General features: G+C 33.2%; 1 protein-coding gene across 1 annotated transcript; it reads right to left on the bottom strand.

The window, feature by feature from the left end:
- Positions 1–863: 863 nt before the first annotated feature.
- On the bottom strand, positions 864–12,441 carry LOC115884162 (voltage-dependent calcium channel type A subunit alpha-1-like; the record flags this gene model as incomplete). The annotated part of the gene is made up of 4 exons (XM_030902666.1): positions 864–1,323; positions 3,598–3,866; positions 8,091–8,332; positions 12,229–12,441. Coding segments are annotated over 4 exons (764 nt in total), but the record flags the coding sequence as incomplete, so codon positions are not given.
- Between the last annotated feature and the right edge of the window lie 836 nt (positions 12,442–13,277).

The raw sequence follows: 13,277 nt of genomic DNA, 5'->3' as shown, positions 1-13,277 counted from the left end.
AAATGACATATGATTAAAAATACGATTTTTTTTTTTTTTTTTTAATATATTTTTTTTCCAAGGCTCTTTGTTTAAAAATTAGTCGTTTTAACACAGCCATGGCACTTTAGATTGAAAGAAATTTAAAATATGTTTTTATATTATATTATATGTCAATTTCGACTCAGATTGACATATGATATATCATTCTACTCAAGTGTTATTTTCTATCAGATAAACTAAACGAAAGTGGCCAAAAACAATTGAATACGTCAATCAATCTAACAATTTATGTCATATACTAACATATCAAAAATCTAAAAAATAAAAAATTTATAAGGTGTTAAATAAAATACCAAAAAAAAAAAAAAAATAGAAAAAAACAACAACCGCGGACCAAGATTGAACGAAGAGAAGAATTTTAAAGTACCTTTAAGTGAAACTTCATTGTTAAATTAGCATAAATATGCTTAGTTGTTATGGTAACATGTTAACTACATGTTGGGGGGTGGGGCGCCATGTAGGGTATTCGCCCGGTCTAAATATTTCCCATCCGCCGGCCCTGACTGGAAATAGTATGAGAATTATTATGTTATACTATTTGAGGCAACTAATGCTGTCAGGATCTCTACTACAGAAATTAACGGAATAATTAAGTTAGCTTTAGAGTACTTATTGAAGAGACTCAATCATATTCAAATCTAGAAATGCCACTTATTTATAAAAAGAGAGACATTCGACTAATGTACTACCAGTCATGATATATGCAAAACCTGGATCAACTAAACGAGCAATACGTAATATAATAAATATTTCTGCTTTGTTTCTTATTCATTGCAAATTCATTTTTGACCATAATAAACATATACAGTGCTCTACAAAATGAGATGCCAATTTGCCTTTTCTTGAGCATTAAAAAGCAGAGTCTTGTTCGGTCTGCAGAGCTGGCATTTTTCACTTATAAGGCGTAGATAATCAATTCCTTATTGGCCAAAATAGGTGTCGCAATTTTTCACCGTTCTTGAAATTTACAACAATCCGCGTTTAATCATACAACGTACCCGGTAGTTCAAGATAAACTAGTGCCTTTGCCTTTAAGTAAGTTGAATAGAGTAAAATTGTAGTAGTTTATCTCGGAAGCCAAGCTGTTGTATGGCGGTAACCATTAAAAATCGAGACATATTTTGAACTAGTTTGAAGATTTTGTTTAAGGTTTATACACTGCTACGTCACGCACACTAAATAAGAATAACAGAAGACGATCGCGCACGGTTTTTACTCTTTTACAGAGTATTCAGTTTCTGCTAGCACCAGTCGTCGTCGTCGGAATCGGAATGACGAGACCTGAAACAAATTGACGTTTAACAAATAATTTTATAAAATGTTTGTTGTTTTAAAGTAATTAACAGAATATAAAAAACAGCACAACAAACCCTTACAAAGTTGTTATATGAAATGTGATTCATATCTGACTGAATTATGAATAAAATAGCTCACCTTATTTCTTTGAATGTGGCCTTTCATTGTGCTTATTTACAACTGACACAACGTTTTGGTGAGATGTTTTACTGGCCTTTGTCAATTGTAAATTATCTAAATCCTAAACTACTGAGCTTATATAATACCGTAGCATTTTTAGACACAAAATCGAAACAAAATTTCTGCTAGAAACATTGTGAAAGAGTTTCGTCACATTTTTGATATATATTATGTTTCGTAACATAAATCGCTTTTTGTTTCAAACGTTTCTAAAATATGGTTTCGCTACATAAAACTTTTGGTTTCGCTCATAAAAACAGGAAACTTTTAAGAAAGAATGTGGCTGCATTTACAGATTTGGTACCCGTTTTGTGCCTGAAAAGTTTCCATAATTTATTTGATATTCTGTCAGATATGAGAACATAACCGTACTTTAATTGTTTGGATTTTGTTCTGCAGTTTTGCATTTAAGCAACTCTCGTTTACCTTTATAATGATTTGGTAGTATTTGGTAAAATTAGGAATAAAACACCTTTTTGAATTCTTTATTTCTATACAGGGTAAATCTTAAATAAGTGGAAATATTTTAAAGGTGGTATATTTCGACTCCAGAAATACGTCTATTAGTTCTTTGGCACAAAAAGATGGTGAGAATCGTGCATTTTCCTATAAATTTTTCTATATATTTTAGAAAACTGCCTCTTTACCGCAAATTTTCCCACGGTATAATTTCTTAATCTTTGATATTACCGTGCTTACGGAAATAAAAAGGATACAAATACAGAAAAAATACCAAAAAGACTCAAAGTATCGAAACTTTGATTCAAAGACTCAAAAAACTTTGAAAAAAGACTCAAAGTATCGAAACTACAGTTTTTTAGTAAACTGTACATAAATATATCAACTTTAATTCGTAAACTCAGTTTATTAAAAACTTTAGTAGTTGATTTATTATACCGGGTTAATAGAAGAGTTGTTTTACCCTATCTTTAAAACACTCTGTGCAATAACTTCATAAGCAAATTTTCCTAAAAGTTTCCTAATTATTTTTCTGTCAGAACCATGTCTCCTAAATATTTTAATTTTGACTCATGTCTTGGTTAATTTTTAAAAGCAAAATGAACTTGTCACAAACATTTTGCAATTTTTTCAATTATCGTTACTTTTTGATGTTATTCTTCATAATAACGAGGCGGCTTTGATGATTATTGTTGTGTACGATTGAATATGGTTCTTAGTGCCGTAGATTGTGCAAAAGTCATTGATCTTGTTGAAGATCGCCGAAATTATGAATATTCGCTTGGTCTTTCAAGAAGAATGGGAGAATATAACACACTATATTTGAAGCCTCATTAACAGTATGAACCGACGCCTACCAACAGTTATAGCAGCCGAGGGAGGTAATACAAAATATTAGAGTATATTTTAAAAGATTTTTGTTTGTTTGTATGTTGTTTGTATTTAGTAACTACAGTTATTTTTTAATATCTTTAGTTTGTTCTGTTAGTGTTACTGTAATTTATTGAAACCAAGCCTGTATCGTTATTTTTTAACATTTTTTATATTTTAATATAGAGTTCTAATCAGTGTCGATATGATATTACGACAATAATCACCAAAGCCACCTAGATGTATTAAAAATTAACATCATAAATTATTGATAGTTGAAAAAATTGCAAATCGTTGGTGGCAAGTTTATATTTCGCTCTTGAAATAAAGGCATTTGTTGACATGAGTCAAAAAAATAAAATGCTTAGGAGACATATGGTTTTGATCGAAAAGAAGAAAATAATGTTTTGAGGAAAATTTACGGAAAGTTGCACAGTGTGTTTTAAAGTTAAAGCAAACAACCCTTCAATTAACCCTGTATAATAAGCCAAATACTAAGACTTTATAAAAAAAAAACAAGTTTATGTATTAAAGTTGGTAGATTTATGTCTTTGCCCCCAAAAATTCATGAAAATAAGGCTAAAAATAAAAAACAATATGATATTTTAAAACTTGACAAAAATTTCCGTTGCTTTTTTTTGCATCTGAGTGTAGTAGTATTTTGTAACCGAAGCTTGTATTAGTACGCGTCTGAGATTTCAATAACAATAAATCATATTTTCAAGCTACAGCATCAAAGAAAAAACCAACCTTGACGGTTTGGGTTTGTACCCGTTAGGCACCGGACTGGGCAGCATCCTGCCCCCTCTTCCCAACTGCACGGCTTGCTCGAAGCTGAGCGGCGCCTGCGCGTTATCTCCTATGGTAGCTCCGCCCCTGTTGTGACCGGACATCGGATTGGCCGGGCCGGAGAGGGGCGCGGCTACGGGGGGCGCGACGAAATCCCTCAGCGGTTCCCTATCCCTGGGAAAACTGTGAGGGTAGGAGTGGGGCGTGGCGTGGGCCGAATGGGACTGCATCTAATTGGAAAAAATATTTCGGTTATAAAGTTGGTAAAGGCTAAGATATATTTGGATATCCATCGTTCATCGTTGCGTCATGCTATTTGTCAAATATGAAATTTAGGGTGTCTGAGATTAGTTTCATATTGTTTAGAAAATTTTAAGTACGTTCTATATTATTGATTAGACGAGTTTCTTTTTTTCGGCATTTATTAATTTTTTCCTGAACTCTTCATCATTTACGATTCTTTTAATTCCAATCCTTTGGACTGTTCAAATTCCAATTTCTAAAGCATTATAAACTAGGAGCTATATTATTTTGAAACGCAAGCAGTTTGTATTTTACATAGGAATATTACACCAATGAGCTGTTGTTTATTTTTTAAATCTTTGAGCCATTTTTGCAATAAAAAAAATGCAGCAACAATCAAATTTTAATTTTGACATCGATCCGTCCGTCAGTAAAATTATAACTCCAAATCAAATGACAATGTCAATTATTAAAAGGAAATATTGAAATCGATCGATGTCCATCGATGAAACTATATCTCCAAATCAAATGGCAACAATTACTAAAATAATATGCAGGAATTTACGAATTGCCCTAATGAGGTCACCAATCTCTTTCATCTGGTTTGTCAAGTGAAAGAGAGAGTATGGAGAGAGTTAAACAATATATGACATATTTTTTTTTTTTGCATTTTATATACTTATTTTATCTTAATAACTGCAAAGGAATGGACTAAGAAAATATTTTATTTTTATTAATATTTTCTTGAGTCAAACTGACGCTGACGGTATGAAAAAGTTGTTGTATCAAAAACTGACACTAAAATTCTCTTTATGTGTAATTTATTGTCAGGGTGTGTAGTTAGTAAGAGTGTAGTAGTAGTTAAAGAAAAGTATATCTAGACAAGTTATAAAAAATAACTAGGGAAGAACCTAGCCAGAACATTGTGCAAAATTATTATATGAATTAAGAAAATAATTTAGTTCATTTAATTGTGTCAAACGGAAGAAGTTGTCTAAAAGTTTTTAAACTGACTGTAGTGTGGGAGTAATTAAACAAACGTGTTTCAAGACAAGTTATAAAAAAATAGAAAAATAGCTGACCAAAACATTGTGTGGAATATCAAAAAGTGACGTTATCAAGAAGTTGTAAAACTGACTAACATTAACTTTATCTTTAAGTTGTTACCAGAGAGTGTACTTAGTGGTAGAGTACTAGTAGTTAAACCAATGCGTATCACATACAGACAAATTTTTAAGAACAATTAGGAAAGGACCCGACAAAAAAATTGTTTTAAAAATTTTAAGATAGATTAAACGGATATTTTATTTCACTTTTTTGAGTTAAACTGACATTATAGAAAAGTTATTAAACTGAATAAAATTAATTTTATCTGGAAGGTAGTGTTGTTGTGGTAGTGTATCGGTAGTTAAATAAACGCCTTTCATGTCCAGACAAATTATGACAAACAATTAGGACAATATTTTATTTTACTTTTTGAGTCAAACTGATGTTATCGAAATGTTGTTAAACTGACTACAATTAATTTTATCTGGAATTTGTTGCCAGGGTGTGTAGTTAGGAATAATATAGTAGAAGTTAAACAAACGTGTTTTATATCCATACAAATTATGACAAACAATTATCACAGTACCCAGTCAAAATACAAACAACTAAACTTATATGGAATCACTATATTTTTTACTAAACTTTGAGATAAGGATTTTTGTTGTAAATAAACATTGTCTTCTTTATTGTCATAAAAAATAAACGACTGCTGGGATTTATTTTCTTGTAAATTTTGTGTTCAGTAGTAAAATAATTACTGCCCGGTAATTTTTATACGATCCAAAAAATGTCTTATTTTGGATTAACAGATGTACAGGGAGAAGGATTATTGCTCTCATTGGACAAGGAATGCCCAAATAATACGTAGCAGAGTAAGTATTACCCAAGGTGTTGTATCGAAAACATGTGCAACTTGGAACTAGGCACTATCAAGAACAGACCCAGACAAAGTCGTCAAAGAGTCACAACTAAACTGCAAAACAACTTTGTGTGCCAAATTGCTAGAAGAAATCCTAATGTCCCTCATCCAGAGCTACAAAGATCATTTCTGGCAGCTAGAGTGGACTTTTCAGTTGAAACCATAAGAAAAAGGCTTCGTACCCGAGGGTTGTACAGTAGGAGAGAGTTACGGGCCCCACAGTTATATCGGTAAAATAAAATTGACCAGCTAAATCACTAATTTAGATTTTTAGTGCCTTCAACATAAGAACTGGACAATTGGGAATTGGCAAAATGTTCTTTTTTCGGATGAGATCAGAATTGGCTTAAGATCAGATGACCATCGAATTCGGGTTCTCAGAGCTCCAGGAAGACGAGCGATACTCCAGGCTGCCAAATCTGGACCAAGATATAAAGGAGGAACTGTAATGTTTTGGGAAGGTATTATGCTGGGAGCAAACACTCCATGGTTACCACTTCAACAAACTTTAACGGAGATATGTTGATTTAGTGCTAGAACCAATAGATAGGCTTTGGAGAGATGCAATTAGGAATAATTTTAACTTCATTCACGATAATGCACCTCCCTATACCAGCAGAGTGGCTAGAGAATGTTTTGAAATTTTGTCATAGTTTTGGACTGGCCTTCATGTTCACCAAAACTAAACTCTATCAAATACTTCCAGTGGTACCAGATTAAAACAAGTGTTAGAGCTCGTCGAAACAATCCCGGAAATCTCGCACAGCTTATTGAAACAACATTAGCAGAATGGGAAAACATACCCCAAGACAACGTTCATAATTTAATAAGGAGCCTGCCAGCGCGGATAGAAGCTTGTATAAAGGCCAGAGGTGACAACACGGATTAATTTAAATTATCAATTTACTTTTTGTTTTTGCTTTTTGACCAATAAATTAAATCTCATTTCGTTTCAGAAACCAAAAAAATACCATTGTGTTTATTTTTATTGGATTATTTTTTATTAAAAGTTTTGGTAAGGACTGAGTTTTATTCATAAACACAAAATATTTATACACTATGAAAAATAATAGATGATTCCATATAAGTTGGGTTGGGTTTATTGTGTAGCATTTGGAAATAGATTAAGAAGATATTTTATTTCACTATCTTGTATCAAACTGACTTGATCAAAAAGTTGGTAACCAGATTATAATTCTTTTTTTGGAATCTATCAGGGAGTGTAGTTAGTGGTAGCGTAGTAGTAGTTAAGCAAACGTTTCTCGTAACCAGACAAATTATGACAACCCACTGAGAAATTGTGTAAAATTACGAAATTGATTAAGAAGATCTTATTTTACACCGTTGAGTCAAACTGATGTTATCAAAAAGTTGTTAAATTGACTAAAATTAATTTTATCTCGAATTTATTGTCAGGGTATATAGTTAGTGGTAGTAGAGTACCAATTAAAGAAACGTTGTTCGTAACCAGGTACATTATGAAACACAATTAAACAATTAAGCTGGATTTATAAACCCGGAAGTTGGCGTTCAGTTGCAGTTGGATGTTCGCGGCAGTTGAGGTTCAATATTTTTGCATTTATAAACTGTCAGTTTCGGTTGTAGGTTAGGTTTGGAATTGTGAAAATTTCGAACGTTTTTCTTTCGATTTAAAAATACTTCTGGTATTTGTCAAAGTTCAAACACAGTAATCCACGATTACGCAAAATATAAACATTACATAGAGAATGAAACAACGAAATAATGAAACAACAATAAGGGTCATTTTCCAATGCATCGGCGTACTGTGCTTCACGTGATCGACAGGCGCTTATTCATTGGCTGTCGCCGAACGTCGCCAGCGGTCGCCAACTGCCCGCAACTGCCGACATAAACATTGACCATCTTTGAACTCCGCTGAACGTAAAACGAACTGCTAACTTTTCGACCAACTGACTTTATAAATGCGCGCGTTCATTTCATAGCGTTGAACATTTTGAACGGCAACTGAACCTTAACTCCCGAGTTTATAAATCCAACTTTAAGGAAGTATAGCAAATTAAATTCTTGGCATTTTAAAATTGTATAACAAATATACAAATGTGGAGCCAAGTTTGAAATATTGTATTCTTTTATGGTGTCTAATAGGTACTTGTGATCATTGCTTTGTAATTAGGGCAAATTTTTTTTTATTTCATGAGGGATTCAATATTGCAATACTGAACTCTCCATAAACTCATAGATATTACATGAAAGTTATACTCACATGCGTCGGACTGGCGTTCAATTTCGGAAAATTGATCGTCCCCGGCTTCAACTGGAGCGTGGACGGTTTGCAGGGTGTGGGCGGTAGCCTTCGACCTTGACCCCGCCTACCGCCCAAGAGCGGGTGGCTGTGCTGCATCGAGCCCTTGTGAGCGGCGCTCTGTTGCATCGGGATACCTACCACAGCACCGGCTGTAATACGAGAAGGCGGGCTTGTGCGGTTAATATTTTGGGCGGTGCACACTTAGGGGAGGGAAAGTGAATTAGGAGTGCGATTTCTAATTACTTCATGTTTGTAATACCATAGTGTATTTTGGGTTTCAGTAAAATTATTTAGAAATACGTTATTGGTTTATGTATTATTTTACATAATACAAACCACAAATTTGTAAATATTAGTCTTGTTATTAACTAGACTTCAAGCGAAGAGGAACTTAAATATACTACGGTAATACCTACATATACAATAATTATATATTACACACAACACACTTAAATTCAGATCGGATAGTATAGACATGCGATAGTGAATTTAGTGTCTGACTAATCAATTCAAACAAATATTCAATTAATTTTACAGTATATTTACATTTAACTTATTAACACTGAAATAAATAAAAAAACTAAAATTGAAAATTTATTATTTAACCATGCAACAGGAATATTTTTTAAAAACTGCAAAATACTTTAAATTGACATAGGTATTTTTAAATTTTACAAAATATTTTTTTAGTTTATCGGTCCATGCGTTTATTTTGAATATGCTTATTGAAATAGAGACATTATTTATTTTTCTTAAATTGTTGGTTTTAAAGAATACTAAAATTAAATTCTATTTGATTAACCAAAAAATTTTGTGTACACTATGTGCGCATATTTGAAGTGTAACTTCTTACTAAGAGCTATTAAATTGAAGTATTTGAAGAATATATATTTTTTATAAATGCTTTTTATAAACTTCGAAAAAATTACTGTTAATATAAAATTCTGTACTATTCTAATTTTCTAATTTTATAATGTTTTTTTAATTTTTATTAAAAAACGATAATTATTACAATTATTACTGTGGTCTGTTTTTGTTTCAATGTTTTGTTTATTATTCATTATTTATAAAGATTTACAGTAATGTTATTAAATTATACGAATATTCGCGTGGATTATTGGTTTGAAATAAATGTGACAGGGTGTCCTCCAATGAAAATATGCATGAAAATTTACTTTCTAGCACTCAACCAGAGGGATTAGTACACATCAAGGTTGGTACAGTATCAAGTTTATAAAATGGAAAACAAATTTCTTGCAGTATAGGTATATAATAAATTGTATAAGATTCTTGCCTTGAACTGCTGATATAGAAATTTAATTCCACATTGTGTTCGTCATAATTTTGTCGGAAATTATAGTCTGTCCAACGAGAAGATCCTTGACAGTGATAGATGTGTCTGTCATTTTAATTTCAAAATAGTTTATTTTATTTTACAAAGAAATAAGTTGGTAAAACTGGAACGCATAGCAGGACTGACAAGTAACTTCAAAATATTGTCAGATATTGTGAAAAAAACTGTATAAAACTGAAAAAATGTAATCGAGTTATTTTATTTAATAAAAAACGGTATGTGTTAATACAAAACAAACAAAAACAAGACACCACATACCAAAAAATATAAAAAAGAACTATTTCTTACTTTCAAGCTTTATGAAACTTCCCGCATTTATGATTATATTTGTCAATATAACTTATGTACAAATACAAATTTGTAATATTCCGCAGGAATAAATAAAACAACATAAATAAAACAAACTATTTTATTAATAATAACACTTACCAAATTTTATACCTCACAGGTTGATTAATTATTAACTTTAATCTTAATTTTTTAAACCAGTACCTTTTGACATTATTTTTCTGCAGTACTAAAATCCATTATTTACCTATCGGGTGATGTCGATATTTTACAGCTACTCCAGTTTTTAGTATGTGTTTAGTATGGTTCTTCTACCATATTCGAGATGCACTTATCTACGACGAGATGGTACACGAACTTTATTGATAGTAGCTTTATTGGTGTATCTGTATAAGACTTTCTCCCTGGGCAGCGAGTATTAACCATAAACTGTGCTCTGGGTTCTACAGTTAATTTTCACTCTATTTTTCCTCCACTTGACTTCAAAAGACACAAAACACTCGTAATAATACGAATCAAAATGCATCATCTTCCAAAACGCAGGGTATTTGACAAAAGTTGTCACAAAATTATAACCTATAATTTGGCAAGACTTTTAGAAACGTCAAAAATCTAAAGGCGAGTTCATACGCATCGGCGTCCGTTTGTCGTTCATCGTTCCGTCAAACCAATAAAATTGAAATACGATCTGTCATTTTTGAAACAAACCAATAAAACTGGTTAAAAACAACAAGTGACGACGCATGACGAATTTATATTTAAACCCATCCATAGTTAACCTAAAGATTATTAGAAACTTTTTTTAGTAAAATAAATAGATTGGTATGGGACGTCATCTGCTTTTCTTCTGTCATCGTCTGTCGAAATCTTACCTGAGAAAAAAAACAGAGTATAGCGGTAAGATATTAAGTTCCGCACGGCGAGATAGCGGCCTGCGTGCAATGGTACCGTATGATCGAATGAAAACGGCGTCAGCGATTGCTATGAAATGAAGATCGCTGTCATTTTATATGTAAATTTATATGGAAAATGTCATGGATTGTCATTTCATAGCCGTCGGTTACGCCGATTTTATTCGATCATACGGTAGTACTTTCGTACCACCGAGGCGCAACTATCGATAGTAAAAAGGCTTTTTTTCTGGCTAGCCAATATATAAAATGGAAAACAAATTTCTTGCAGTACCTATTTACTTATTAGTGATGGGAATACCGGTTCCACATGAGTCGCTGTACAGTAGCTACCGTTCCAGAAAAATACCGAGACAAAATACCGTGATTTTCTAACCGAGATTCCGACTTCCAGAGTGTCACGCTTATGCAGTATTTCTGGCATTAGTACCTACCTACTCCCAACCAGTGTTGTCAGGTTCTTACAATTCTACTAGCTGTTACAACCATTCGTGCCATAAACATAGAAACAACTGATATTGGAGATGGAGAATTACCCTCTATAAAATCGTCCGAGATACTGGCTTTTGTCAATATAAACTTATATAAATGTATAAAAGCAAATAAAATATTTTTATTTTATTTAATTTGCTTTTATGTTTCATCTTTTAAACAACGTTATTTTATACCATGCCCAGTACATACCAAAAATCGCTATTTTGAAAGTAACGTAGAATGACGGGAGCAACGTAGAACGACGAGAGCACCAACGCCAATAGCAACCGACCAAATCGCGACAGGCAAAACCGGAAACCTAGAAGCGCTCCAGCGACTGCTGGAACGAAGTACGTCGCCGCCGAGGTCGAGCGTCAAAAATCAGTTACAGCAGGGACCAGTTACTTCTGTTCGCGACAGACGGAACTACGATTCTAGGAGCGTGACGGCTGGAGCGAAGTGCGTTGCCACCGAGGCCGAGCGTCGATAATTGGAAAAATTGCAAATTGATGGTGATCAGTTCATTTCACTCTTAAAAATTAACCAAAGCATGTATTGACATGAATCAAAGAACAAAATGCTCAAGAGTCATGGTTCTGACCGTAAAATTATATATTAGTAAAATTTACAAACAAATTTATGGCACATTGTGTTTTAAAGTTAAGTTACAAAAACAACCCTTTGATTTACCCAGTATAATATACCAAATACCCAAGTTTATAAAAAACTTACTTTACGAATTAAAGTTGATAAAATTATATACAGTTTGCTAAAAATTCATGAAAAAAGGGCTAAAAATAACAAAAACATTACACTTTAAATTTGACCAAAAAATTTCTCCGTTGCGTTTTTTTGCATCTGAGTGTATTAAGAGCTAAAATTTTCAGGCAATTTTATTATGAATTTGGAAGCATTTAAGTCTCTGGGAGCAAAGAAATTCGAATACATCCGTATAAAGAACCACCCTAGCGCACATAGTGTACACACAACTTTTTATATGCTCCTTCCTGAATTTTTTTATTCAAACATTGCAGGCAATACTAAATAAAATAAAAAAAACCAACCCTACCTATAAACGGAGGTCCCTGGTGGTGCGAGACGGGGTGCGTAGGGCTGGGCGACCTTGACCTTTGGCACAGACTGGTGGTTCCGTAGGCGGCGCCCCTCCTCGACGACCGCAGCGGGCCGTACCGGGAGTTGTACCGGTGGAAGCCGCTGCCGCCCCCGCCGCCGTTGGTGGGCGAGGGCGACCTGGCGGGGCTTGTCGAGGCCGACCACGAACCTAGGGCAGAAAATTCTTAAGGACACCTTTAAGAAAGTCTTGTGTCGAGGTTGATGTCGATGAGAAGTTTGTTTTGTCGAGTTGTAATGATGTTGGTAATGTTTAATTTTCGGAACCATCTCTTTTTTTGTGGCAATTAATACCGTATGATCGAAAATAAATAACAGGCTAAAGACTAAGTACTATAAGCCAAACCTTAAAGAAAGTAAAGAATACGACCATTATTATGTATATACAAAATCTTACTTCCAAATATATCATAGAGAAAGAATCAATCGATTGTCTTATGTGGGTAATGTTAGGAATATTCATATAGATATACAGGATGATTTAATATATTTTTACAATTGGAATTATTTTCAAATGGAATATTACATATTTATCACCTCCGTATTTTTTTAAATCCCTATTTCAAAAACTACCATAATACCGCACTCAGTGGCACGAAAAACAAGCACCTTAAAATTTTGTTTAATTTTAAATTTTTATACCAAGGGCTGGCAAAAGTTAGGCTTGGGTCGAGATTTCCGTATGTAACAAGAGTACAACGCGTTTATAATGTACTGAACAAAGAGAGAACAGTAAGTACGTTGCTAAACGCATGAAATAAACCGAGAAATTGTGCAAATTGCTAATAAACGTGGAAGAGGATAAGCAGATCCGTCGCGGTCGACACAATCAGTATTTAAAATGCTAGGAAAGGGTTCATCATTTTTGATGTACACCCTTCGTGATACTTTATTTGTTTATATTTATTAACGAGTCGTAATTTTCCCTATAGCTTGTAAATTTTTAAGTGCAAGTTAGAAACACTTGTACTTTTGGTAAAAATAAGT

The sequence above is a fragment of the Sitophilus oryzae genome, unplaced genomic scaffold (assembly GCF_002938485.1).
Source record: "Sitophilus oryzae breed Bouriz unplaced genomic scaffold, Soryzae_2.0 scaffold_2023_pilon_pilon, whole genome shotgun sequence".
NCBI lineage: Eukaryota > Metazoa > Arthropoda > Insecta > Coleoptera > Curculionidae > Sitophilus > Sitophilus oryzae.
This window is presented reverse-complemented; position numbering and strand designations above follow the sequence as displayed.